Genomic DNA, 26,456 nt, shown 5'->3' on the forward strand with positions numbered 1-26,456 from the left:
GATTGTTTATTGATACCTGAAATCCCACGCTAAAGAGCAGTATATTTACGGATGTTTTCCTGCGTTGATTGAGAGGCCCACAGACAGCGGCCATTATTTTGTGGGGTCAAGTGTAGACAGGTGTCCCAAATGAGGACTAAGTTGAAGGTGGGGTCGATGCCCTTAAGAGTTTCGTCTTATTTTCTAAAACCTTAACCTGATCTTTTTTTCACTTGGGTTCTCGGCTCCATATGAAAAGTCAGCATGAAAAGCTTCAACAATGAATTAGGCGTATGCTTATTAGTAGCTTGACCTTGGCTATGGTCAGCAGAACCGACCCAAATCAACCCAATCCCTAGGTTGATTGATCAAACTAACATGTCAGTCAACTAACTCAACCCGTTTTAAAGGGCAAGTCAGGCGTTGGTTTGACCTAGTTGGACTCCAGTTGGCCTAACCAAAGCTGGGGGTGATTTAGTTGAACCAACCAAAAGGACAGATCAAGGTTTGGATTGATTGGATTGGAATGAAGGGTTCTCTGACCTAGTCGGCATTAAGCCAACATTTCAATATTTATGTGTAGATAGTACTTCATATTTTTTGCATATTACATAATTTCTACAGATAAAAAATTGAAACCATGGCTATAACCAATTTGAACTGCTAATAGTTATATTTACTAAAAATAAAAATATTTTTAAATTATTTTTTTAAGAGCTTAAGGGCTTTGGAAATAAGTAAAACTATGTTCAGGAGTTACAATATTGAAGATAACAAACGCTCTACTAAATAGATATAAATTTGTGGATCTTGATTCACATAACATAACTTATAATCCGTATGATATATAATAAGTCCTCCTCTTACAGGAGAGAGCGGGAAGAGAGGGACCACAATGTAGAGGAGATAGGGAGAGAGGTGGAAGGGAGAGAGTTTTTGTGAGACGATAGAGAAAACATAAGCAGTGGGAGGAAGAGAGGTAGAATATAGTGATAGATGAGACGGACTGAGGGGGAATGAGAGAGAGAGAGAGAGAAAGAGAGAAAAAAAGGATTAGAAAAATAAGAGTAAAAATAGCATCCATTACCCTTACAATCCCTACCTAACTCTCTCTCTCTTTTTCATCGTCATTTTAAATATTTATTCACATCTCATGAGCAATCTCTCATATCTGACGTCACATGGTTAATGACGTAGTTTCGCCTGCTAATGAAAATACGTGATAGTTTCTTTTGCCTGCTGATGAAATATATATTTTTTTAACTTGATGAAGGAATAGTAGAGGCCGATGATACTCACCCAGCAAAAAAATCAAAAAGAAACAGAGTCTTATCAAAGGCAAAAAAAGAGATTAAACTTCACTGTAGATGCCACAAGAAAACAGGAAGACAGTACTTCTTTATTCTGAAATGGTCAGAACAAGGTTTTTTATTGGGGTATTTATTGTTCTGGAGTCACTGGTGGTGCCTCCATAGCTATCATTGGATTTTTTTTTGGCACAAGAAGATTGTGCCCAAAATTAAGAAGAAGCTCTTCTTAAAGGAGAGTGTCTTGCTGGTATGGCCTAAATTTTAATGAAGAAGGAAAAAACCCCGAGTAAAACTCTAGTGGCATCATCGGAGTTCTCTTGGTCCACCTCAAAAGTACCCACCAATCAAGATATGGACCCGAGTGCTTGGTTTCTGCGACATGTCAGATGTAGCATTTGTCATTTTCACAATGTTTGGGTCTCCCCTAAATAAGATATGTCAACCCTAGATTGATCTCTATCATGTATACTAAATCTTTTCCATGAGATGCAGTGATTGCGTGCACTGAGGTGATTAACATAGCCAACAATAATAGATCCCCTACTAATAATATGCATTATCACAAGTGTGGCATTATTTATCTGACGACGGACACAAATTATGTAAGTAAGTAGTAAGAAACTATATCGTTTGTGATTACTTTTATTTACTAAATAAACCTTAATGACTCAAATTTAGTGTTTAAATCAATAAAATGTCATTAATGGTCGAAAACACATATTCATTTAAAGCCAGGTCTAACTTGTAGTTCGTTAAGAACTGGAGTGCCAGTAAGGTCTGTCCCATATAAAATTATGGAAATATGGTGTTGTATTCAAATCAGAATAATACTTGTCTTTCTCAAAAAAATTTATATCACAACAGAGTATTTTGGAAGGCCTTTTACGAAAAAACTCTCCCCCTCTGCCACATTGACCCATCCGCACCATAATAAACTATTGTATTTTTTTATATGACGTTGAGTTGTATTATCTTGTTTCACCCAAATTAAATACTGGGTTAGCGAGTAATGATCATTTAGGTTTGACTTTCTTTCGATGATGTGGGGTTGGAACGAAATTTCCTATAAAAATACATCTTTTGAGTTGAAAATAACTAATTTGACCTAGTATCAAGTTTTCTTTTTAATGACATAAGTTGCTTCACTTTATTGAATTCAAGGCAAAAAATGCAAAGATATATCTTTATTAGACACATATAGTATGAAATATTATAAAAATTTGCCGATTAAGTCTGGATCACTATCTTAACCTCCCACTCAGAAATTCTCTCTCTTCTCATTCTTTCTCTCCTGCTTTCTATCTTTCCCTCTATTTGTCTCTTTTTCACTCTCTCTATCTATCTATCTATATATCTCTCTCTCTCTCTGTCTTTGTCTATATTCTTCCTCTCTTTCTGTTTCCCCTTCTCTCTTTCTATCCATCCTTCCCTCTGTCTCTCTTTTTCCCCTCATTTTTTCCCATTCTCCCTTCGGGCCTTTCTCTCTATGTATTTTTTTACCTCCCTCTCTCTCTCTCTATCTTTTTATATCTCTCTTGTCTCCATCTATACCTCCATCTTTATTTTTCACTCTCTCCAGTGATATCTCTCCCTCTTTCTCTTTTCTATAAGTTTCTCTATGATGAAGCCCAGAAGCCCATTTCTTGAGGCCATCAGCAGGTGATGGCCTAAGATGGAGAATTTGGCTAAAACCTCCACAAGGAGCCATTTTCAAGCTCAATATATCTGCGTGCTGGATTCCTCTAGATTGGTACCCAAAAATCACAAGGAAACTCTTTATTAGATTAAAATATATTCCTCCCTGAAATTAGTTTCTTCTTTGCAGCTAAAAACTTTCTGCTAAGTAGTTTTTCAGGTGAATATCTCACTGCTTGTTATTTTTTAATGATTTTCACCCAAACCTCCCAAGAAGCTCATTTTGGCTTCAAATACTCTAAAAAGGCATTCACTCCATATCACTGAAGGACAAGTCCAAACATAAATGCAAAATTTCACCTTAGGAGATTATTATGCTGTGAAATATGAGGTGATACTTGAGTGCTTCCAAATAATATGGAGATGGATGATATATTTCTTGCTGGAATTTATTGACGGTGTAAGTGATGTATCATATAATCAATCTCAAATAATACATGGTTTTTAGGTTCCCTTTTGAGTCTTATTTAATAATGATCCACTATATTTGGTATAGGAAAGAAAAAATCCTGGAGATTTTTGGATGAATTCAATCTTGAAGAAAGTCTGAGCTTATAAAAGGTCTATTATGGAGAAAACATGATGGAGAGAACTGATGTGAGAGGCGATATGAAAGATATAATGACACCATCAACATAGATGAGGATAAATTAGTGGAATGGTGTTATCAATAGAGAGATTCTTTGTTCTTGGGTCCAACGAATCCGACGGGAATAGATATGTGTCGAGATTAATTGATCATGACTTTGGGACTTATTTTAGACTTTTAGGAGACTTATTAAGTTAACTCACCTGGAGATAATTTAACCATTCCCATGAGGTTTAATTTTTAAAGGTCTTCTAGAAAGGGTGATTTTGAGACATCCATGTGTTGAATGAATTTATTTTTTTTTCTAACTTCTTATGAAAGAATAAGTTCACAGTTGTTATTATTATGAAATTTCTAAAAGTTTAAAATGTCTAAAACTATTATTATTTCTTAAGCTCCTTTTAAAAATTCATATTTAAGTACTGAGTTGGTCATTCAAAATATTATTTAATTTTGAAAATAAATTTCCATCTAATGGAATTATTAGGGATGAATTGAATCACTTATTACAATGTATTTTTAAGAACTCATGTTATTTATAATTTTTGATTTAACTTAATTCAGATCCTTGAGGCTATGGAAAAGCAGATTGATTATGTGTTAAGAGAGGAAAAAAATGTGAACAAGATGGATATGTTTTTTTTGGACATCATAGTGAAGCATTGATCAATATCATGAGTCCATCAAAATAATCACAAATTTATGGTGTGTTTAAGTCCATTTAAATAAATGTTTATTCATTATGATTCACATGTGATTTTTATAATGACTTACTTAAGTTATGATGAGATCATGATACTGTGATCATTAGTCTCTTAAAATTTATTTCTAGATATTCCTATTTCAAGGGTACTCAAGATAGACATCAAACTATCCAAAAAAAACTATCTGTTTCAACTTATATGATAAGTATGGATGATCTTGGGGCTGTTATGGTAAAGACACTAAGGACGAACGATGGGTGAAATTTAGGGAAAGCGTTAAATGAATTGATTCATATAAATTCCTGAATATTTTTATACTTAAATTTCAATCAGGTTGATTCATGTTGCGATGGTGTGGATGGTCCTTTGACCTAAGACACCTAAGTCATATTATTCATAGATGATAATGTTTTGACTATAACATAAAATATCCCATTCAGGGGGTGCAAATTAGTCTTATTTCGGATATCACACGAAGTACATGATGATGATTGAATGGTAAATAAGGGATCCTCTGCCCTCGATATTATAAGATATTTGATCAAGGAAGAAGATGGATTAAATCATTACTTCATTGATACTTGATTACATGAATAAATATTAACTCAACTGGCGGGGGTAGTGAAGACACTAGAGAATATGTTCTCTGATGAGCCAGTTTATGTATTATTACTAACTAGAATGGCAGCTAGGGGTCGATAGTTAACATACCTTAAGTTATTTGGGACCCTCACGTGGATAGACTACCATGTAATTTGATAAGCCAAAAATAGGGCTGAATTATCCAATTAAAATACCTTATCCTTTTTAATTTTAGCTTATACAATAAAACGTATAAAACCCTAACTTAAGATGTATAATGATTAGTATAGGTATCGTCCAAGGGAAGCTAGTAAGGTAATTCAATTAGTGATATACGGGAATAATTTAACCCTAATTAGGGTTAATTTCATCTTCAATGAAAATCAAATTGCCCTAATTAGATGAAGAATTGAGAGCAGAGGGTAGAGGAGATGGGAAGAATAGAAGAAGGATCTCTAAATTGACTTCTTTTGTCCAATCCAAATGATCAAAGGAGTCAAGTAGAGGGTTAAGAGAAGACTTAGTGATAATTTGTTTATTTGGTGGAACTGATATGCAAAATAACTCACTACCTTTTTAATAAACTTAATATATTCCGACATATAAATTAACCTCTTTTTCGTTTCTTTTCTTTCTTTTTTGTTCTTGATTTGCAATTGGAAAAGTTAGATCAATTCAATGCTCACTCCTCTTAATGCTAGTAAGGGCTTGTACATTCCGCTCCAGCAAAGCGATTTAGAACTTCAAACCAAAATCAAGAAGAATAATAAAAAATTTCACTAACACATAATCCAAATTGCACTAAAATTCAAATATAGTGAAGTAAAAAAATATCAAATGCAGATGATCGAGGCTGGCTCTCCTACCTGTCTTGCAGCTGTGTGATGCAATACGAGACTGCCGGGATCTTTGGCTCATATTACAACACAGGAAAATGATAAATCTTAGATGTCCAGATGTTATGCGTGCAAATATTTTGAGATAACTCTTCGACGAGCAATTATAAAGAATGGCCAACTAGGTGAACAATCCAATAAAATCCCGAAAAAAAGGGATCACAATAGACTCCCAATGACCTTTGAAATCAATTGGAATACCTAGATTGAAAAGGAGCGTTTCATGGCCCAAAAGCGTTCACACCTTCGTTGTCAGTAAAATAGTATTCTACCTCAAAGAAATACCCTACCTCTCGATAAAGGTGGCTATCCTAACTGATTTTGAATTTTGTAAACCACGACAGAGGAAATGATAGGGGAAGACGGCACTGCAAAAGGTAATAATACTGAGAAAAAAAGAGGGAAGATGAGTGAAGCTGGCTTAGACGAAAGGGGGGTGACGTTTATCTTCCTTATCGAGTTGGTGACGGTGTCTTGGTTGTCAACAGTTGAGACTCCAGTCGCAGGCAAGCATGCAGGTGGTCGCCCAGATGGAACGCGCAAGCAGGAGCGCTGGCGAGCGCACAAGTGGTGCATGCGGATGGACGTGTGGGTGGCACACGACGAGTGCGCAGTCGGCGTGCGGCGGGCGCACAGTCGGTGCGCGGCGGGTGCTTGATTGAGCGCGTGGGCGGCGCGCAACAGGCGCGTAGACGGCTGCGTGATAGGCAGGCGGACGACGCGCGGTGGGCATGCAGCTGATCGCTCGGGGCGTGCTAGCAGGCGTGGAGTGGGGCACGTGAGTGGGCGCGCGAATGCGCACACGCGGGCAGACCGCAAAGGCACAACAACCGCACGGATGCGCGAGGGACACGCTGATGCGCGAGGGACACGCTGATGCGCGCGGGGCGCGCGGGCGAGCGCGTAGATGGCTGCGCTGATGGTGTGCACGGCAGGTGATCGTAGCGGACGTAGAGGGGCCCACGCACACAGACGCGGTAAGGGCAAGAGCACGGGGTGGTGGTGGTGCGACAACAACGACGGTGGCAGCGACAGCAGCAGCATTGGGGCGTACCTTCAAGAAGACTCTCGGTCAGGCATTTTCTTGAAGTTCTTGAATGAGAACAGTTCAAGAAAACCAAGATCTTGAAGAGTTTCAAGAAGTCGGAGCGTGGAGAGGACTAGTCGACAGCGAGGCGACCCACCGAGTGATCTTGACGTGTGATGGCAAGGGTGATGACGTTGGATCCACGTTCTCCACTCACTATGGATCTAACTGCTATCTTCTCTCTAAGAACACAAGAAGGAAACTTTCAAGCTTTTCAAATTGGAAAAATTCTACCTTTCTTGGAAATGCCATCCCCATATATAGGGAGGTTGAGTGCCCAGTGGTCGACCATAGGGGAGGAAACCGTTGTGAGACGAAGTCCCCCCTAGACTAACATTACAATGATGAAGGAAAGTTAATGGACATGGCCCAACACATAATGGCCCACTCCGATTTTTTGACGAAATTAAAAATACAACAAAATAACATTTGAAACTTACGAACAATTTCAAGCCGAATACTTGAAGTCAGGGTTGCAAACATCAGCACGAGCAGCTCAGTGTGGTTGGACTCGTCCCACGTTGGCGCTGTCGCGATGGCTCCCCATCACTGTGAAAGAGCCCCTTCTAGAGTGACCTCCTTAACTCAAATTTATGTTTCTATAGTTAGGTTCAATGGTTAAAATTATCATTTTACCCCTAATAATGAAATAATTTTTATCCATTGAAGTAGGCTTGACAGATAGAAAGAGGAGGTTGATATGAGCAAGCCCATAAATTTTGAGCTCAATATGACTTTAGGATGACGAGTAATTAATAAATGAATATTGACCAATCTTAGTAGTTGGATCAATATAATTAAATTTCACATTCGCAATCTCGCGTCGCTTCCTGATTGGCTGGCAAAATGTAGAGACATTTTGGTGCCTCCTCTCTTGGCATGACACGTACCTTCGTCCTGAAATTAAGAGAAAGAGAAAAAATAAAAGAAATACATTTAAAAACACACTTGTGCATTTTTACTAGCGCCTCCCACTCAAAAGTTGCCACATCACTTCCCATGCATGCATCTTTGTATGCACAGCATGGGCATGCACTTACAGCTTGCAAGGGACACTTCTGCCAACACATTCAATCCGTTGGATTCTTTTCCGACGAACAAGATTGATGGAAATATATGTGGCCGGCAAGCCAATCACACATTCCACATCTCGTTCCATGTTAATTAATAGAACATATTCATTATAGTGCACTTGTGATGCTTATTATGAAGTCCATGAATACATGATCAGACCTAGTGAATTATGATGAGATCGTCATACGGAGATCACTAGTCTTTAAGCATGTGTTCTAAACATCCCTACTCGAAGGATACGCGAGAAGGACATCGAAGTATCCGGATAGAATAACACTATCTAGCCTCACTAATATGATGAGTATGACCATTCCCGTAGCCATTAGTGTGGAGACACTAAGGATAGATAGTGGATGCTCTTTAGTAGAAAGAGTTCACTGAATTGATCCGTACAAATCCCTAAATGATATTATACCAAACAGTCAATCAGGTTGATTCATGTCACTGTTGTGTAAGTGGTCATTAGACTTGAGACACCAAAGACGTCTTGTGGACAAACGGTTGTACTTTTGCTATGGCCAACGAGTCTCTAATCATGGGATTCTAAACAGTCTTAGTTCGGGTGCATCAAGAAGTACATGAAGGCGATTGAGTGGTTAAGATGGGATCGTCCACCCTCAGTATAAGAGGTGACAACTCAAGGAAGACGATGCAACGAAGTCCTTGGCCAAGGTAGTGAAATATCGGAGAAGAGTTCTCCGATGATTTCCGAATGCATCAGTACTAACTCGGATGATCGATTAGGGTTTGACAATTGACCATACCCTAAGTCGTCCAAGGAGCGTCAAGTAGATGAGGGATTATACATACACGGCAACTGATGACGAACAGGTTCTATGGGTGAGTCGATACACACTCCTTTGTATCTTCTAGGACACGAGATGTAGCTTGGCACCCCACGTGTAGGAGTCTCGACCTATCGATTGGGTTAAATCAATCCGACGTTAATTAATCTACATGATGACATAGTTGATTAACTTGGGAGGCCAATAAAGGTTATTGGGCCGCTGGAGTCATTAACTAGACTGATACATGGGCCTAGAGGGTCACACGCAAATGGTATTTTGGAAGTCGGAAGATACACTTAAGTTTTGGGGTTTTTTATGAGAAATATCCACTTAGTATAAATAGGGGAAGGCCCTGAACGAAATTCACCCAGGCCAGAATTGTTCAAGGCCTTCCCCTTCTCCTCCATTCTCCCCACACCCCATGTCTATGCCCGATGCGATCAGAACGGTGTAATGACGACGGTGGAGGTAGAACGGGGCTCGTCAAGGAGAAGGAGGAGATCCGACGTGCCGAGGATCGCGTGGATATGTCTAGAGGCTGTACACTTGAGCAGCTCGACTCATTTCGCTCCGGGATCGAAGAAATCACGAATGAGATTTGTGGAAATGTACTTTGTTTAATGTTATTGTTGATGCCATTCGATTCGTTCAAATCTTCCACTACAAATCGTTTTCATTTATTCATCCATGCCAAGGCCTCTAGAAACCAACAGAGATTTGTGCCATGTGGCCCCGCAAAATCAATTTCTTGACGTTTTGCACAAAAGCCTCTGCCTTTATTCGTAGGTGCAAACTGACGCCACTCAAAAGTAATTTGAGTGATACCCCTCCTCTTTATCTCTCCTCCATATTTCTCTAAAAAAACCATAGAAAAATCCAAATTTATTCGATAAAACCCTACAATTATTTTTAATTTGATAATTACGCGTGTAATGCGCAATTGAGAGCTGTTTTAAGGGTAAATTTGCAACCAAAATATAAGATAAGTCCCTCTGACTTAAGAAATTGCTTTAAAACTCCTATTTTACTTATAATAATATCATTTTCTATTTAAAATTTCATTTTTTATCAAATAAATTCACATAAAATTTGATAAAATGCTAGAAAAGTATAGAATTTCATAACTTTATTTCCACTCTAATTAAGATAAAGTATAGTTTTAAACCTGCCATTTCAATTTAAATAGTGTTATTTCAAGCTTAAATAAATTCCATAAAATACACGAATTAACATAAAATTAGGGAAAAATCAGAATTCACTAGGAATAATAATTAGCATGTAAATATATGGTAACAACCCTATTTTAAACTCTTTAAATGGATAAAAATGTGCTAATTACTTGAATTGAACAACAATTTTAGGGTGTTATCATGATTTTCCAACGCCTTTAGATTTGGTGGAATAGGTTAGTATAATAGATTCTTGCATTCATGTAGTTGATCATAATTTGGAGCTTTGTTTTATCGCAATGGTTATAAGAATTTATTTTTGTCCTCGTCCTAAGAAAGGGGGTGGTACAATCATCATTTTTCTCCAGATTAAATCATTCCAATTGATGGCTTGATTTAAACAAGCCCAGGTTACCTTTGGTTATCCCACCTCGTCAATATGCTTGTCATCTCTCATCAACAGAAGAGAGGAAGAGCAAGGAAATCATATTTATGCGCATTTAGGGAGAAATTTTGGATGGGTGACCTCAGCTTATGTAAAAAACTATGGCAAACCATGGGCCAAAATAATAACATCAAGGATCCTACAAAGAGATTTGCTAGATAGATAGATGGATAAATATATGGAAAAAAGATAGATAAATATCCGCTGCCAAATAACAACAGCTCTATGAAAGGAATATGTAATTATTGCGGACCTAAGTTGGTCCCAACTGCAGGGTGTAAACTAGGATCCGGACCCGATCGAAGGGCATAACGGATCCAAGGAGACGATTTGATTTCTTACGGGACAAGCATAGCGAGCTCTTCTTAGTTCTTCCCTGTTCCGAGAGTTGCCTGTTCTTTCGCTTGTTCTTCTTCCCCACCTCGTCTCCTCCAGAAGCAATGGATCCTCTCCTCGACATGGATCTGAATGCCCCACACTCCATGGGAACGACCATCATCGGCGTCTCCTACAACGGCGGCGTAGTTCTTGGCGCCGACTCCAGGACGAGCACTGGTAATGTCTCTCCTCTCTCTACAATCTTCTCCTTCTCGTTGCAGACGGAAAAACCTTTTTTTATGACTTGGGAAGTGTTTTTTTCTTTCTAATCATGTTGCTCAAGGCTTGCCTCCATCATCCGTTTTTTTTTTTGCGCTTGTTTCTCATTCCGTTTTGGGGTATTCTCGGGCTTGGCTCTTTTCTAGGTATGTACATCGCTAACCGGGCTTCAGACAAGATCTCTCACCTGACGGACAATGTTTATATCTGTCGTTCTGGATCGGTAATCATTTCTCTTATCATCGCTTGTTGTGCATTGGATTATTGTATGGTCGCATGAGTTTCTATCAATTTGTCCGAGAATTTCGTCTATCCTATCCATTTTATACGTTTTTAGGTCATGCTTCATTTACTAAGCGTTTATTCCTTGCTCTGACCGATGGGGACTTGTCCATATCTCTTTGAGAAGGCATTAGGAGCTTTCTTGTGACCCGTTTACGCGGCCTATTCGTTTTGATTTGAGAAAATTATTTGGTCATTCTTAAGTATGAATCTCCATTGAGCTGATTAATTTTCGTAAAAAATTTAAATTGTGGACCTGAAAATCACTCTGGGATAGTTTTTGGAGATAACAAATGAGACTTTGTCACTGGATGTCTCAGATGAGACAACTTTATATCTTTCAGATATGTTTGCAACTGACGTCGTCCATCCAAGCAGTACATTCTTGATACAGTCATTTGGATGGCTTATCGTCAAGGGGCAAATGAGCTCGTTCAGGCCCATCAGACTGGGACTGTCTGACCACTGGGCCAGGCCCAGCTTAGAGGTCCATTAAGTATCTGTCAGTCTGCGGTCCATTTGCCAAAAAAATTCCCATACCAGTCCCTGAAGAACTTTTGAATAAGTCACATGGTGCATTGATATTTCTTCAAATGTAACTTACAAACTGCGTACCCCCAAATTTGGATGAAAGCATTCAATATCCCTTAGACGGGCTTTCTTTCTCGTGAGGGACAGTACAAATTTCTCATCATGCCTTTTGGGTTGAAGAATGCACCAACCACCAGTTGGTGATGATTAAGGTTCTCCAATGCCACATCTTCTTGCTCATAACTTGTCGACGATCAACAGGGAAGAATTCTCATCTCCCTGTTGCTTTCTCCAACTGTCATAACCCTCGCCGCCAAGAGAGAGGGGCTTCAACCAAAAATATGGCTTATCTTCATTAAGAGAAGTTACCAGGTACGCATACTGGGCTACATCAATTGGGTCTCCGAGGACCTGATATGGTGGATCCGAATTAAAAAGTTCTTATATGTGCACTTACACGATAAACTGAAATACTGGGCTTACTGACAAGAAGCATATAAAAGAAAAGGAAAAGGTGTCTGCTGACATAACTTACTCACATCTTTTGGTGACCCATTCATTTACAGTGGGAAATGTGGAAGATCATGTAGAACGTGTACATCTTGGCTTCACTGAGTTATTGGATCATCAATTACTCATTAACGCAAAGAAATGCTCATGTGGATGCACAAAACTTGGGTACTTGGGCCAATGGATGTCCAGTGAAGGTGAAGAGGTTGATTGAGGAAAAAAACAGGCCATGGTTGACTGGCCAACATTGCGCAACTCAAAAGGAACTCATATTATTACTCTTGATATATGTCCAGGAGTGGCAACCTTGTCCGCCAAATGACAGTACTAAAGAAGGATTCAATCTCAGAAGAGTTTTGTTGCTGACCCACATTTGTGTTTGCCATCATCAGGGGCAATGCAAAGAGGTCAATGATGAGTTGTCATCTTCCCTGTCATTCTTTCTTCCAGTAAGACGATGATGATGACGAAATTGTCAATGCCTCTCATCCACAGGTTTGATTGACAATGTCAATGGTGATTTTGTCTCATCGTCGCTTCTCGTCACATGTGATTAATTGTCGGATAGCGAAGTCATCATCAACATTCATATGCAGCCAGAATGTTGATGATGATGACGAAATGGTCATCATCGATGAAGCTAAAGATGATGGCAGGTTTTATCATTCGGGTTTGATCACTGATTTCGGGTGATCTTCCCTCTTTTACCTTCAAAAAACATAGCATTGTGAATGACCAGCCCTGTCAGTTGACCAAAAGGTTCTCATGAGCCGATGACTGATGGCTATTACAACCTTTTTTTTTTCAAACGGCCGCCCACACTAGTGCTGTTCATGGTTGTTCATTGATGTGATCTGCCTCCAGTTATCCTCTACAAAGTATACATGCTGAAGACCAGAAGCGCTTGCGTTAAATTACCCTATCTGTATTTGAAAAAGGGGGGGGGGAGTTAGGCCTATTCGAGGACAGTAGGAGGAAACTGGATGCTCAAGGGGACCACACACACTTAGAAACACTTTGAGGGCGAGGTTTTCGTGTCAAGCTTTTTTCCCGTTGATGATCCTCTGTGTCTTGTCTTCTACCCTTCTTATTGGCTTCGTCCCCCAGCAGTGCTCAAATTGCCTGGAGATTTCCTTGCTAGCATTTGAGTTGTGATTTCATGAGTATGTTTCGAACCCAGGGTCTACACTCCATGTTTTTCGGGCGGTTGTTTTGAACCGCAAATTGGATCTCATCAGTTGCCGTGGATGAAAGAAGAAGGCCAGACACTTTGTGAGAGTGTTTCAATAATTGGTGTTACATATTCATTTAATACCTAGAGAAATGTCTGGTCGCACACAAGTGATCTTAGCTCTCAGGCAACTAGTGAAACCCCCTTTTTTTTTGAATTAACTAGTGAAACCCCTTTTGGCTCTAATATTGTGCTAGAGTGGTGAATCTGAGCTTCGGCTAGGTTGCAGACATAGAAAATGATGGACGAGACTGAGCGAACAGTGGAGGAAAAAAGTTCTCGTAGGGCACTGACAAACGTGAGAGTAAAGGTGTGATTCTTTGCATTAAGCGGGAGCATATATACAGAGAGTGAAGTACCACGGCTAGCTTTGTCCCACTTAACAAATCATGTGATTGTCTCTTGATATGTCATAACACATCAATACCTTCATTTATTAGTATAATATCTTTGTGTTTTTCTGTAAGTTGTGCACATTTCGATGTCTGCCTGTTTTTTCTGTGTTCAGACTTTTTGTGGACCGAAATATGAGATGTCACTATAGTTCATACCTTTTGTTGTATGTTCATTCCTTTTTAGATCAGCATGTATTTCCCCTCATTTAGAAAGCAACATATTTCTCTCGTAAAGAATGGTATTGGTTATTTTGAGCTTTAATCTTTATAGCATTTTGTGGTCTTTAATTGCTTTTCAGAATATTTATTTTATCTTCCCTTTTTTAGTCTTCATTCAAATAAGAATTTCCCTATTTCAGGCTGCTGACACCCAGATTATCTCTGATTATGTCCGTTACTTTCTGCATCAACATACGTGAGTTGACTCACATATTTGTTTTTACGCATATTTTACGAATTTTAAGTTCTCATCTACTACTAAACGCCTCAAACTTGCTTCTGGAATCTCACTCAAATACCTAATTTTGTTCATCTGTAGTTTCTGATTCCTTTGTCATTTGAGTTTCTTCAGTGATCATTTTGTTGATTTTGATACCATCGGTTGTAATGTTAGCCCCTGATGGAGTTGTTTGATTTGGTCAATTATATTACTTGACATGCATAATTTGACTGATGAACTTTTGATAGGATGGGATCCTTGAGAGGATCCTCAACCTATCTAGGGGTAGTTTCGTCATGTTAGCCCACTGGGGCATTTCAGTCATTCGGCTATTATGTATTTCCTTTAAATAGGTATGCCCTCCCTTTAGGGGGGCAGCCAAGAAGAATAAGTAGATTGAAGTAAGGTCTTCTTGTCTCCCCTCTCCTCGTCCAGGTCTGGCCTTCCTCTCCATCTATGATCCCCATTCTCGAGATCGTCTCTACCTCACCGCGTCTTCAGGCGGCTCGTCCTCGGCCGATCCCTACCCTCTCTGCTCGGCCTCCTCCGATCCTTCCCATTTCACCTCCATACCCCGGGATTTTCTACCTTATCTCGTCCTCTACCCTCCTTCCGATACTATCCTAGATCCAGGTTCGTATCAAAAGCCCGTGATGGAGGTGTTGGATTTGGTCAATTATATTACTTGACATGTATAATTTGACTGATGAACTTTTGCATTCTTTGCTGCTAGTTTTACCAGCGTATTCTTTATTTTACTCTCATTTACTTAATTTAAGTGTTTTTGTTATGCCTATCATGTGAAATGACCAGTGACAATATAATTTTCTTAATGTGAATAATGATCGATTGATGCCTTCAAAACAGATGACTGATCTTGTTTTTTTCACTTCAGCATTCAGCAAGGCCAGCCAGCTACAGTTAAAGTAGCTGCTAATCTTGTTAGGTTGATGGCCTATCAGAACAAGGTATTCGCAATCTTCTCTTTGATGCATATGATGTCTAGTGAACGTGATACATTTGAATCTCATTCATGAAAAGAGAACATGAAGATATGTTTTCATTGGATCGCTCCAATGTTGATCATCAATATAGTTTTTGTGTCTTAAAACTTTCGGTCATCATTGCTAAAACTATCAGTCATATTTCTCAATTTACAGTGGTAAGTTGCAATTGAAAAATAACAATGGGAAAACTGTGGACATCCCAGGATTTCTCGGGGGGGATTCGTCACGAATCTGGATCAGACCCTCCAGACCCAACTTAATTGTAGTCTAGTATATCTTTGTGATCAGACCTGCTTTCGTTTCATTTTCGCTGTCTGTGTTTATATGTTAAATGCTTGAATCTGGCTTTCATATTGCGTCTTTGATCTCTAACGACCCATTTTTAGTTTGAGTGCCCAATCGCTGACCATCTTCTGTTTGTAATTTTTTTCTCATTGTGAAAATATTTTAGACTCTGCCAGTGTTCCGAGATTCATGCAGATTTTAATATCAAATATCTAATATTTTAGTAGGTTCCTAATGCACTATAATGGGCAGCATTATCGTTTTTACTCGTGGCTAGATGGCGATCATCTAGGGAGGAAAGAACAATCTAGAAGATTCTAGAATATGTGAAATTACCGAAACTGGACTAAGCTATAATTGATTATTTTTCTTGGTGATCCTGTGTGGAAAGGATTGCAATGTTGAGAAAGGGATCTGTTTCGAGGCGGCAGATCCGTCGAACCCTGAAATAATTTCAGGTTCTCATGAGCATGTACTCTGACTTTTTAATTTCTCTACGTTATTTTCTCGTGGATCTGTCTTTATCTTGTCATATCACCCCTTGATCTAAGCTCCACGTAATATTCTAAGAAAGCTATTGGGCATACATGTATGCAATAAAGAGGTCTGGTGCTCTGCCTGTCTCCCGTAGGGCATATTCTTTTGAAATTACCAAAAAAATCCTCAACCCCGGCCATCCTCCTTAAGTAGCTCCCAGACTGTTTGATAAAGCCTTCACCTAATATCCCTGCTGCCAAAAGGCATGCCAGTAGTTGGGCCCCCTTGGGTTAGCGTATAAGAGAGTCGCCAGTCCTGGGCTCCATTGTGTTTCAACGCATTTGCTGCTTGTGGTTATGATGAATTCGTATGTCCAACATTGTTCTTATTCCATTATTTTTTATAACGTTTAAGTCAAAAAAAAAATATTTTTTATAACGTTGATGTAATGAATTTGTTTATTTCTTAGGATATGCTGCAAGCAGGTATGATTGTCGGTGGATGGGACAAGTATGAAGGTGGGCAAGTGTATTCTGTGCCGATTGGTGGAACGATTTTGAAGCAGCCATTCGCTATTGGAGGTATTTTTTAGTGGCGAGTCCTCTACTCTAGTCTTTGCGAAACAATTTATTTCTATATCATCTGATGAAAGCTGACTACAGTCGCCATGATTTTGGCCTTTGGTGTCTATTTGTCTGCGCCTAAGTAAAAGACTAGGTTGGATTTCTTTTTTTGAATAAGTTGAAGACTGACTTGGAAATTATTTCTTCTCTGAACTTGAATTGATTGCAGATAATTGCGTTTTGACTGCGTTTCAACCCTTCTAATCTAATGAAAATGATTCTGCTTGTAGGATCCGGTTCCAGTTATTTGTATGGTTTCATGGATCAAGCATGGAAAGAAGGAATGACCAAAGATGAGGCGGAGGTATGCGTAGATCTCTATATTTTATCCACTTTTTTCTTTTGTTTTTTGAGATATCCGTTTCTTTCTGGCTTTTCATTAAAGCATGTGCAAAAGCTGTCTTTTATTCCGTAGAATCCTACACAACTGAATCGGACTTGGTCACTGTATCCGTAGTATCGACAGGCTTGGTGGCTAACCTGGTTTTCTTTAGACCTAGGCACATCGTGTTCACTTTATAGGTGAAATTTGATATAACCTTAGGGTGAAATGCATTGTCTTGACCTCTTTCGCTTGCTATTGTTTTTTGATGCATAGGTGCCAATACTAAAAAAATTCTTTATGTTGAAAAACAATCTTAATTTTTTGCTGTACGAATTTCATGGTTTTTCTTCTTCCCGGAACCATGCTATCTTTTATCTGCGACAACTGGGTATCTGTTAAGTCTTTCTTCTCTGGGAATGACTGCTGAAGGCCAGCATCTAGTTTGTCCATTGTAACACACCATCGGCTTGAGTGAATGGTGCAGAAATTGGTCGTGAAGGCAGCATCTCTTGCAATGGCCCGAGATGGCGCGAGCGGCGGAGTCATCCGCACTGTTATCGTAAGTACTCTTTCTTAAAGCACTATTATGTGTTCATTGTTCGCTTCTGCTAAACTTGTTTGTCAGATAAACGAGGAGGGGGTGACAAGGAACTACTACCCGGGGGATGCACACCCGCTGTGGCACGAGGAGCTCGAAGCCCAGAATTCACTGCTCGACGTACTGTCTAGCGCCTCCGCCGCTGTCCCCCAGCCCATGAGCACCTGAGAGTGCTCTCTCACTATGTTATTCATTCTCAACTAGTGGTATCAGAGCTCAAGAGGTAGCGTGCGTTGTTGCAACATCAAAGTCTTTAGCTACAGGTTAATATTGGGGCTGCTCTAGCCCAAAGTACTGATGCAATTATACTTCCATCTCTATTGCCTTATTTGATAAGACGTGCATCTGGGGACCTCTAATTATGCTTAATGGCAAAAATTAGAGGATTTTTGCATGTCCAAAACTACCAAAAATTGGTTGCTGGTTAGTCAATGATTAGTTGGTCTTCTAATGTTTAAAAATGCATATTGCAGAATTATGGTTTTATTTCTTTTTATTTGATGAAATACGTGCTCTCTTAGTTAATTGTTTCATGACATCTGAATATTGTATTATCTTCTCAATATATATTCACTTGATGAGTATTCTATACGTATTTTAATCAATATTAACCCCTAACCATCTAAATTTCTGTTTTTCTCTTACTGTTTGGAAAAAGTATAATATCTTCAATAGTAGATAAAGCAGGGCAGTTTCGGTTCTAGGATATCAATGACAGTTCTAATCCCCCTAGGAAGGTGAATGCCCTTGATCTCTTACTCTATCATATCCTACTGAAAAATACTAAATCACAATTCATATCGAAATTCTTTGGATAAATTATGCTTAGTAAATGTTCTCTTTCAATAGTCGCACAATTCAATTCATGATGTATATTTGATTGGTACAATAACTGTGGATTTTTTTAACAATGTATTTGGTATTATGAAAATCAAATACAGTACAAATCAAAATTCATGATTTATTCAAGCGGGATCCTACCTTGGTGTTGTACAGTACAAATCAAATTTTATAGTTAATAGGTGTGCCATTTTCTCGAATTGAGAACCTTAGAATTTTTTAAATATGAGTATTTATCATGAACCATAAAATCGCGCTATAATTCATCATATTTTTGAACTCCAAGAAAGCACCTTATAAATCTTTTATGAGCCATCCTAATTCTTTCTACATATGTAATGAAATATTTTCACATAATTAGGATTATATAGTTCCAAGTAAGTACATGTTTATTGGGTTTGCCAATTTATTGTGAGAGAATTTATTCCAAGAGTCACTGTGCTCAATGATAGGTCCAGTATTTTTAGTTGTATACGACTTTCCATTATTATTTATTCTCTAAATATTTAATTCATTCAGATCCTAAATATATAATCATGAAATCACCATTCCGTTTGTTATTAGTCATCATTCTAAAAATGAATTATCAGAATAATCACTATAAATCTCAAAATAATGAATATAATATTGTAATATTATAGATGCCTTGTCACACATTTAAAGGCTGACATTTTACGTCAGATAGACCAAATTTTAACGTTAAACATTAAACATCCAGTATTTAGGTCTAAAAGGTTTGAAGTACTGTAAGATGGTTTTTTCCCTTTTAATGACTGATACTATGTCTTCAACATGTTTGGTATGATTTGGAACAAGTGTAGACAATAAAATACAATGTCAACACTTTCCGTCAGCGAGAGTTTCATTATACTATATCTTTAATGAATATTTTTAAAATTTTAAATTTGGCATTCTGTCATTTGTCTCTAAAAGTCTGTTTCCCTGGGGATTATATGCCCGAACATTGTATATAGTTCCTCACTCTTCATCTGAACATATCAATTGATATTCCTTAGTATTTAAGATTTTTTGGGATGATTCAAAATATTGCAAATGCTTCATATTTATGCATGAGGAAGGGTAACACTGTGAACCTATAATAATTATTATTATTATTATTTCTGAGAGGTTTTTAGATTTATAATGTTAGTGAAAATTCACGATCATTTGATGAAAATTGTAACCATGTATTTAAAATAATAATTTCATTTTTTAGAGGACAGTGATGTATACACTCCTACATTAGGTATTTTTGAGGCACCCCTTTAGTTTTTAGTTTCAGATAAAAATGACACAATCTAAATAGAGCATCATATTCATGTCTTTCTGGCAGTATAGTTATTCAACTCTTTCCCTAAGGAGAACCAGCCAAATATCTCTAAAAAGGGGTAACATAATATATCATCACCATCATATCATACGGATTAGTTTGTGCCATTATATCTAGATATTTGTATTTCCGTAATCAATAAATATTAATGTCATATGAAGATTAATGTCTATAATACATGTTTAAAATTTTATGATAAATGAAAATTGATATCATTGTAATGCTCTAATTATTGAAAATATTTTTGGACTCCAAATATATTCAACTTGAAAGCATGTATATGATAATACATAAGGATATTGGCTAAAAGTTTGAGGGAAACTTTGTATTTTTACCTAATTTCCATCCATGCACTACGTTTTATTGGGTAGCACAAAAGTTTATTAAATCATGCTAGAAAGGTGAGACAGCTCAAGGAAGATGATGCAACGAAATCCTGGGAAAAGGGAGTAGAGTTATGAAAAAGAGTTATTCCATGCTTTTCCAACACATCAGTACTAAGTGGTATAAATGATTAGTGATTGATATTTAAAGAATTCTGAGAAATATTTGGACTTTCAAGCAGGTTCATGAGTGTATGTAAATGGTAATTCATGATAGGTTTTATAGAATGTCATACTCATTTCTTCTTCTAGAGTGCATGTTCTACTAAGGTTCTAAAATTTCCATCATCTTCATTCTCTTGTTGGTTCCCCTCCACTCATGATTTTTTTATATGTGATGAACCAAAAAATTTTGTCGGAATTGTTGATTAAAGCTTCTCATTCATGCAAAAATATTTATAATTTTACTTCCCATCACAGGGAAGCAAGGGTCGAGTCCACAAGGAGCAAGTATTGAATAAGTAAAATTTAGTTTCAATGTCTAGTTTTTGGTTTTGTAATATTTATTTATGTAATTTCATCTATATTAATAAATAAAACTAAAAATAAATGATTTTAAAACGATTAGAAAATAATTTTCTTGATTAATTTAATATATTCAGAATGAATAAAATAAATAGTTTTCATAGATTTTTAAATCAAAAAATAATAATTAATTCTAAATAAATACCTTTTTCAGCACTTTGTTATCATCGGGTGACACTTGAAGGTGATGAACATTAGTGGAGTGGATTGGATGAAACATATACCTCTGCTGATTTCGATGGAGATGATGATGTACATGCATTGTGATAAACCAAAATTTGGGTCAAATAGGTCATTTTAAGGCTCTGATTTATGCAACAACTTTTTACAATATTTCCCTTAGTTAGAATAGGGTAAGTAAGGCTTAAATCCACAAGGAGCAGGTAACGAGAGATTAAATTTCATTTCAAATATATATTAAAATAATTATTTTAGGTGATGTATAATTTTTTCAGTTTTCTAAGCATTTTTTAAATAGGAAAACTAGTTGAAATATTTTAAATAAAGGGAAGACATATTTATTTTGTTTTATATAATTTATAATAATATATTTTATTTTTGGGAATCTTTAGGGCAATAAATAAGAAAACCTTTGGCCGTAATTTGTTGGCCGCAGCGCTCCGCTGGGCAAGCAGTAGACTGAAAATGTCGTAACATTTGCTGCAGGTGGAATTTTCACTGCTGTTTGATGCGTTGTAAAGATTTCAGTATAGGCTATCCTCTGGAATGTTTACCTACACAAAATGGGTGAGAAAATTCAAATCAAACACTCAGAAGATCACACGAACCTCGTTGTCACTTCCCCCAAAGGCCAAGTGATGTTCTTTCTCCAAGAATTTTGATCACCCTTGAACTCTCTCTCCCACACTCTTGTAGAACAAGAATGGATCAAAGAAATCTGATGCATTAGGCCTCCAACAACAAGTCTGGAGCAGAAATCCAAGATGAGATACAAAGAGAGGGGAGAAGAGAATAAATAGAAGGGCCCTAATTCTCCCAGCCAATTGATTTAATTCACATTAAAATTGTGGGTTAGTTCCACAATTCTTGCCTTTAGTTGACCTGGCCTTTAAGGAGGTTTGAATGGCCTTCTAGAATGGGCTTATTCTGTATTGGGCATCATCTTATTATCTAATATATTTATACTTTCCTCCCATTTGTATTTCAAATTCACCACTGTATTTTACCTAAGCCCTGTTTATCAAATAAAACTCCAAGAACATGTGATAAATCCATTTGAATCTAAAGAGTGAAGTGGGGTTAGTCTCAAAAAAATCAATAAAATTTTTAAAAACATATACAAATAGATCCTAGGAAAATAAATCATAAATTTCTCATTTTTGCATCTCATCAGAAATATGCGGTAAAAAATAAGTATACAAGCATAACGTTATTGATCTAATTTGACGTTATCACATTGAGAATTGGTAGAGTGGGGCCAAGTGACGATGATTTTACTATCACTAGTGTGAAGGAGATGGATGCATGTACACGCTGATGAGGGTGGAGTTGGAGGTGTCATGCAGGAAAGTGGAAACATACGATATCGACAATGATAACCTAGGGAAAAGGACAAAGACATGAGTCGAAAAGAGATGAAGATCACATCTACCTTTTCATCACGTGTCCAAGAGGCCAAGTGGTGATTTTCCTCATGTATCTTGATGTGAACATCAATCCTTCAACTCTTGGGGTGTAAGAATGGACCCAAACAAGATTTTGAATAATCAAATCATTCTAGTAATCATAATTGGCAACAACATCCAAGAGTACCTTTTTTACAAGGATGGGGTGCTTCTATTTGTGGATTTAATGAGGTGGGTGGATAGAGGAGGTAATATGGACGTACTCTCAAAGTTTCATCCTAAAACTCATTCTAGAAGGTTGTATATTGTCGTTTGAATTTGGAGCAATCTGATTTAACAAGTTTCTCTCTCCTCCAATTTGCTTAGTGAAATGCCAGCGTGACATGCAATTCTAGGAGGGGAAAATTCAAAAAATTCATTTCTATTTTCTAACTAATAAATTATCTTCATTAGGATTTTAAACTCCAAAAGATCCATAAAATACCAGAAAATCCAGAAAAATGAGCATATCATATGAAAAATATAGTAAACCCTAAAATATTTCAATAATTATAAATAAATATTTGCCTACTTTTTTTGAATTGTTTAATTTTAAATAACATACATCTATGATCAGTTAAATGAAAATAAGAACATAAAATACATGAAATTACTACTAAAAATAGCATGATATTCATGATTATTAGTAGATGAAAATTTATGCTTATCATTTTAACAAAGTAATGTTCTTATCTTCTATAGTTTGTATTTTAGCAAGAAAACAATTCTTCTCATATTACTTTTAACTGAATTTATCCACATTAATCTATAAAAATGAAGATCATAAATATGCTACATAAAAACAAAGGTCATTATTGGAGAGTAAAATGACTGTGAATCTATATGTTTCAACTGAGTAGTATTTTATATTTTCTCTGATATATATTCACATTCCTCATGGAAAAAGTAATAATAATTTAGGATTAAATGACGTCAAATTGGTAATGTATTATTTGTTTTTATTCTAGACCGTTGGGCCTGATTGAAATATCCACTTGAATATAGTAATAATATATTACTTTTGCACTTATTATTTACAACAAATGTAAACAAAACCATTTTAACAAATGGAGGAGACTATGAGACCAAACACCGTGATGCATAATTTGAAGAGAAAGTTTAAAAGCAAGAGTGGACCAAAGTGACAAAAAAAATAAGTCACGAAATATGTGTTCAAAAAAGACCTGGTTGGCATGAGGTTATGAAAGATCAGATACCTTAAACATACTAAAATGGTAGGAGAAAGCTTAAACCACAGGGTGTAAAATCTTATCCGTTCCCTTTTCATTCTGTGCATATTTAAGTTTGTTTATGAATTTCTTCATTATCATATTTCCTTTGGAACCATTTTTTTTATTAAACTAAGTCCTCTCTTTAGCTGGATTCACCAAAATTACTGATATTTAGGGGAAAAAAGTTTCACTTAGCTGATGTCATACATTTAAAAATATTTAACTTTTATAAGAATTTTCTGAACAACGCTTTAAATATAGAAAACATGCATATGAACCCTTAAATTCATTAAATTCAAAGCTAACAAATTCTCAAAATCATTAATACAACTATTAATGATTTCTCAAATTCTTCTGCCAATGAGTGGTAATTATCTTTAACATTTTTCCAGTCAATATTTTTATACAAGAATTTCAATATATACATGTAATTATAAAAAAATGAAAAGTTTACCAGACTCAATAACAACTTGAGAATTTTGTATATTACAGAAAGTCTTGGAGCTAACAACCCACTAAGACTCACATATCTACACCTACATCCCCGAGAGGCAGGAAAATGGGGGCGTAATGCGTGATGCCAGCAGAATGATCGGCCGGACAGAGGCTAGCGCTGCCTCCCACCGTGTCCTTGTGTGTTGGAGATACCAATCGAGTGCACCGAAAAAGAACAGGAACTGGTCATTCATGGCGAAGCATCCAAAGCATAACTGCTCACTCACACAATCTTTGCCGAGGGATAGGAGCATTTGGTGGAACCGGTGAACTACACTTGCTTCTGGATAGATGAGTGGGACAGAGGGCTCATGGTACCCCAATCTGCGGAAACAAGAATCAGCTGTTTAGAACCCAAAAAGGAGCAGTGAACCTTTTGCAAAACATAGTAGACACAATTGTTGATTAAGAAGGACGAAAATGATTATCAAGCAAAGACTAAACTATTCCCAAAAGGAGACTCATACTATTCAACCCTGAAAACAGTGAGGAGACAAACCCCGAGATAAATGGATACATTTTTACCCATAAGCCAAAAAAGAAGTATTCCAACGGACGGGTGGATGGATGGCTCTCCTGGTCATCCAACGGCGCAGATTCTGAATAAGAAGAAGGGTCTCCAAGAACCAGAGTCTGAACTCTGAACTATCTATCATCTATCCGACCAGTCATCCTGCCTTCCCTTCTTTCTCAGAGAAGGAGAGTCGTCGTCTTCCCCATCCGCCAAGTGCTTAGGGTTTATCTCCTCGTCTCCCCAGGGAAGAGGAAGAGGAAGAGGAGGCATGGAACAGCCGACCCAGAAGGCCGTCGCCGTCCCGCCCTCATCTCCCCTGCCGAGCCCGCTGTCCTCGTCCTCTGGGCCGGCGCCGGGCTCGGGCCAGATGGGTCCGGCGAAGAAGCCGGCCCCGCCCACGCCGGAGGAGCTGGTGGCTCACTACGAGGCCCAAGGCCTGGAGCCCAGAGAGGCGTCTCTGCGCGTGATAAGGGAGCTTCAGACGGTGCTCTACCGCACCGTCGCCTCGGGCCGGGGGAAGAAGGACCGCTTCATGGCCGACGCCGGGCGCAAGCTCGACAACGCCAACGCCCGCCTCGCCCTCGTCGAGATGAAGCTCGACTCCAAGCCCGGCTACCCCGAAGCCTTCGCCGTCGCCGTCTGCGCCGGGGCCGCCGTCAACGCCGTCGGCGCTTCCGCCCCGTTCCTGCTCGGCGGCCTCCGCAAGTTGTGGGAGACCGTCAGCGGCGCCTCCAAGGGTCACTCTCCGCCTTCTCCCTAAGCTTCCGTCTCTTCTCTCCTTCTCTTCCGTCTTGTTCATAGTCTGGAAGTTTGGATTTGAGCCTAGTCTGGTAGTGGGAGACGGGTTAATTTTCTCAGTCTTCTTTTTGCACCAGGGCCTGCCCGACTTGGTGAAGTCTATCTAGGATTATCAGTTCTGATATCATCTCTTCTCGTGGTATCTGTTATCTAGGATTATCAGTTCTGATATCATCTCTTCTTGTGGTATCTGTTATCTAGGATTATCAGTTCTGATATCATCTCTTCTTGTGATATCTGTTATCTAGGATTATCAGTTCTGATATCATCACTTCTTGTGGTATCTGTTTCTCGAGGATGACAATCTTGTTTAGGATGAGTTTTGTGTAACAATGCCAGGAGGTTGGGTCGACTACCAATTATTCTCCCAAGCTAAAACTTCTAGAGTGCTCCTATTACAAGACTTTCTTCTCTTGAAGTAACAAGTTCAGTGGAACGTTTTACAGATAATAAAATAAATATGGAATTTATGGAAAGTAGAATGCTCAGTGACACACCTGGGAAGACCAAATCAAGCCCAATTGGGGACTAATGTTGTAAAATAATTAGAGGATAATAGTTTAGACCATTTAATGATAATGTCAATCAACAAATGATGGAAGACTTCCATGTGTCAACTAACTTGGTGGTTTTGCCATAAATATCATTTTATATCAGTTCGATGCAGAAATAAAGAGAGCACTATACCATGTTAAGGAAAACAAAAAATTATTTAATGCCAACCAGATGAAGGCTCCCTATTTATAATTCAGTAAAATCCTTCTCTTTTTGTCACAATTTGTCCTTCAATCCATACAACATGAGTTTGGTATTGAAGACTAAACCATGTTAAATATTTGATCTAGAAAGTGATACATGAACTGAATTTTGTGTGCATTTTCCATTATATCATGCAAATATGTTAAGACATTCAGGTGAGATTTATCAACTATTTAGTCTGATGTTCAAATGACTTTATTAAATAAGTGTAGATGGTTATTAGGAGGTTGTTAAGCCAATCACACTTTCATGATTTATAAAGTTCATTGAAATAAACATTTATTCACTATTATTATTGTGTGATGTTTATAATGAATTCCCTGAATGTGTGCATTGA

The 26,456-nt window shown here is 37.8% G+C and overlaps 2 protein-coding genes across 2 annotated transcripts; both read left to right on the forward strand.

The window, feature by feature from the left end:
- The first annotated feature begins 10,674 nt into the window (after window positions 1–10,674).
- PBA1 (N-terminal nucleophile aminohydrolases (Ntn hydrolases) superfamily protein) lies at window positions 10,675–17,954 on the forward strand. Its single transcript, XM_078582078.1, has 8 exons — window positions 10,675–10,873; window positions 11,062–11,138; window positions 14,224–14,279; window positions 15,199–15,271; window positions 16,542–16,653; window positions 16,926–16,999; window positions 17,505–17,579; window positions 17,646–17,954. Exons 1-8 carry the CDS (start codon window positions 10,759–10,761, stop codon window positions 17,784–17,786), a joined length of 723 nt encoding a protein of 240 aa, XP_078438204.1. The 5' UTR covers window positions 10,675–10,758; the 3' UTR covers window positions 17,787–17,954.
- A 6,724-nt stretch (window positions 17,955–24,678) lies between these two features.
- LOC144708859 (ribosomal protein-like protein) lies at window positions 24,679–25,487 on the forward strand. Its single transcript, XM_078582306.1, has one exon. It carries the CDS (start codon window positions 24,831–24,833, stop codon window positions 25,320–25,322), a length of 492 nt encoding a protein of 163 aa, XP_078438432.1. The 5' UTR covers window positions 24,679–24,830; the 3' UTR covers window positions 25,323–25,487.
- Window positions 25,488–26,456: the final 969 nt, after the last annotated feature.

This window comes from Wolffia australiana, chromosome 10, assembly GCF_029677425.1.
Source record: "Wolffia australiana isolate 7733 chromosome 10, ASM2967742v1".
NCBI classification, from domain to species: Eukaryota; Viridiplantae; Streptophyta; class Magnoliopsida; order Alismatales; family Araceae; genus Wolffia; species Wolffia australiana.

Bases quoted from the DNA above. Each gene is read 5' to 3' on its own strand.
- PBA1 (XM_078582078.1), top strand. From the start codon at position 10,759: ATGGATCCTCTCCTCGACATGGATCTGAATGCCCCACACTCCATGGGA. The intron at 14,280-15,198 runs GTGAGTTGACTC...TTTTCACTTCAG, and splicing joins TACTTTCTGCATCAACATAC to CATTCAGCAAGGCCAGCCAG. The intron at 16,654-16,925 runs GTATTTTTTAGT...TTCTGCTTGTAG, and splicing joins GCAGCCATTCGCTATTGGAG to GATCCGGTTCCAGTTATTTG.
- LOC144708859 (XM_078582306.1), top strand. From the start codon at position 24,831: ATGGAACAGCCGACCCAGAAGGCCGTCGCCGTCCCGCCCTCATCTCCC.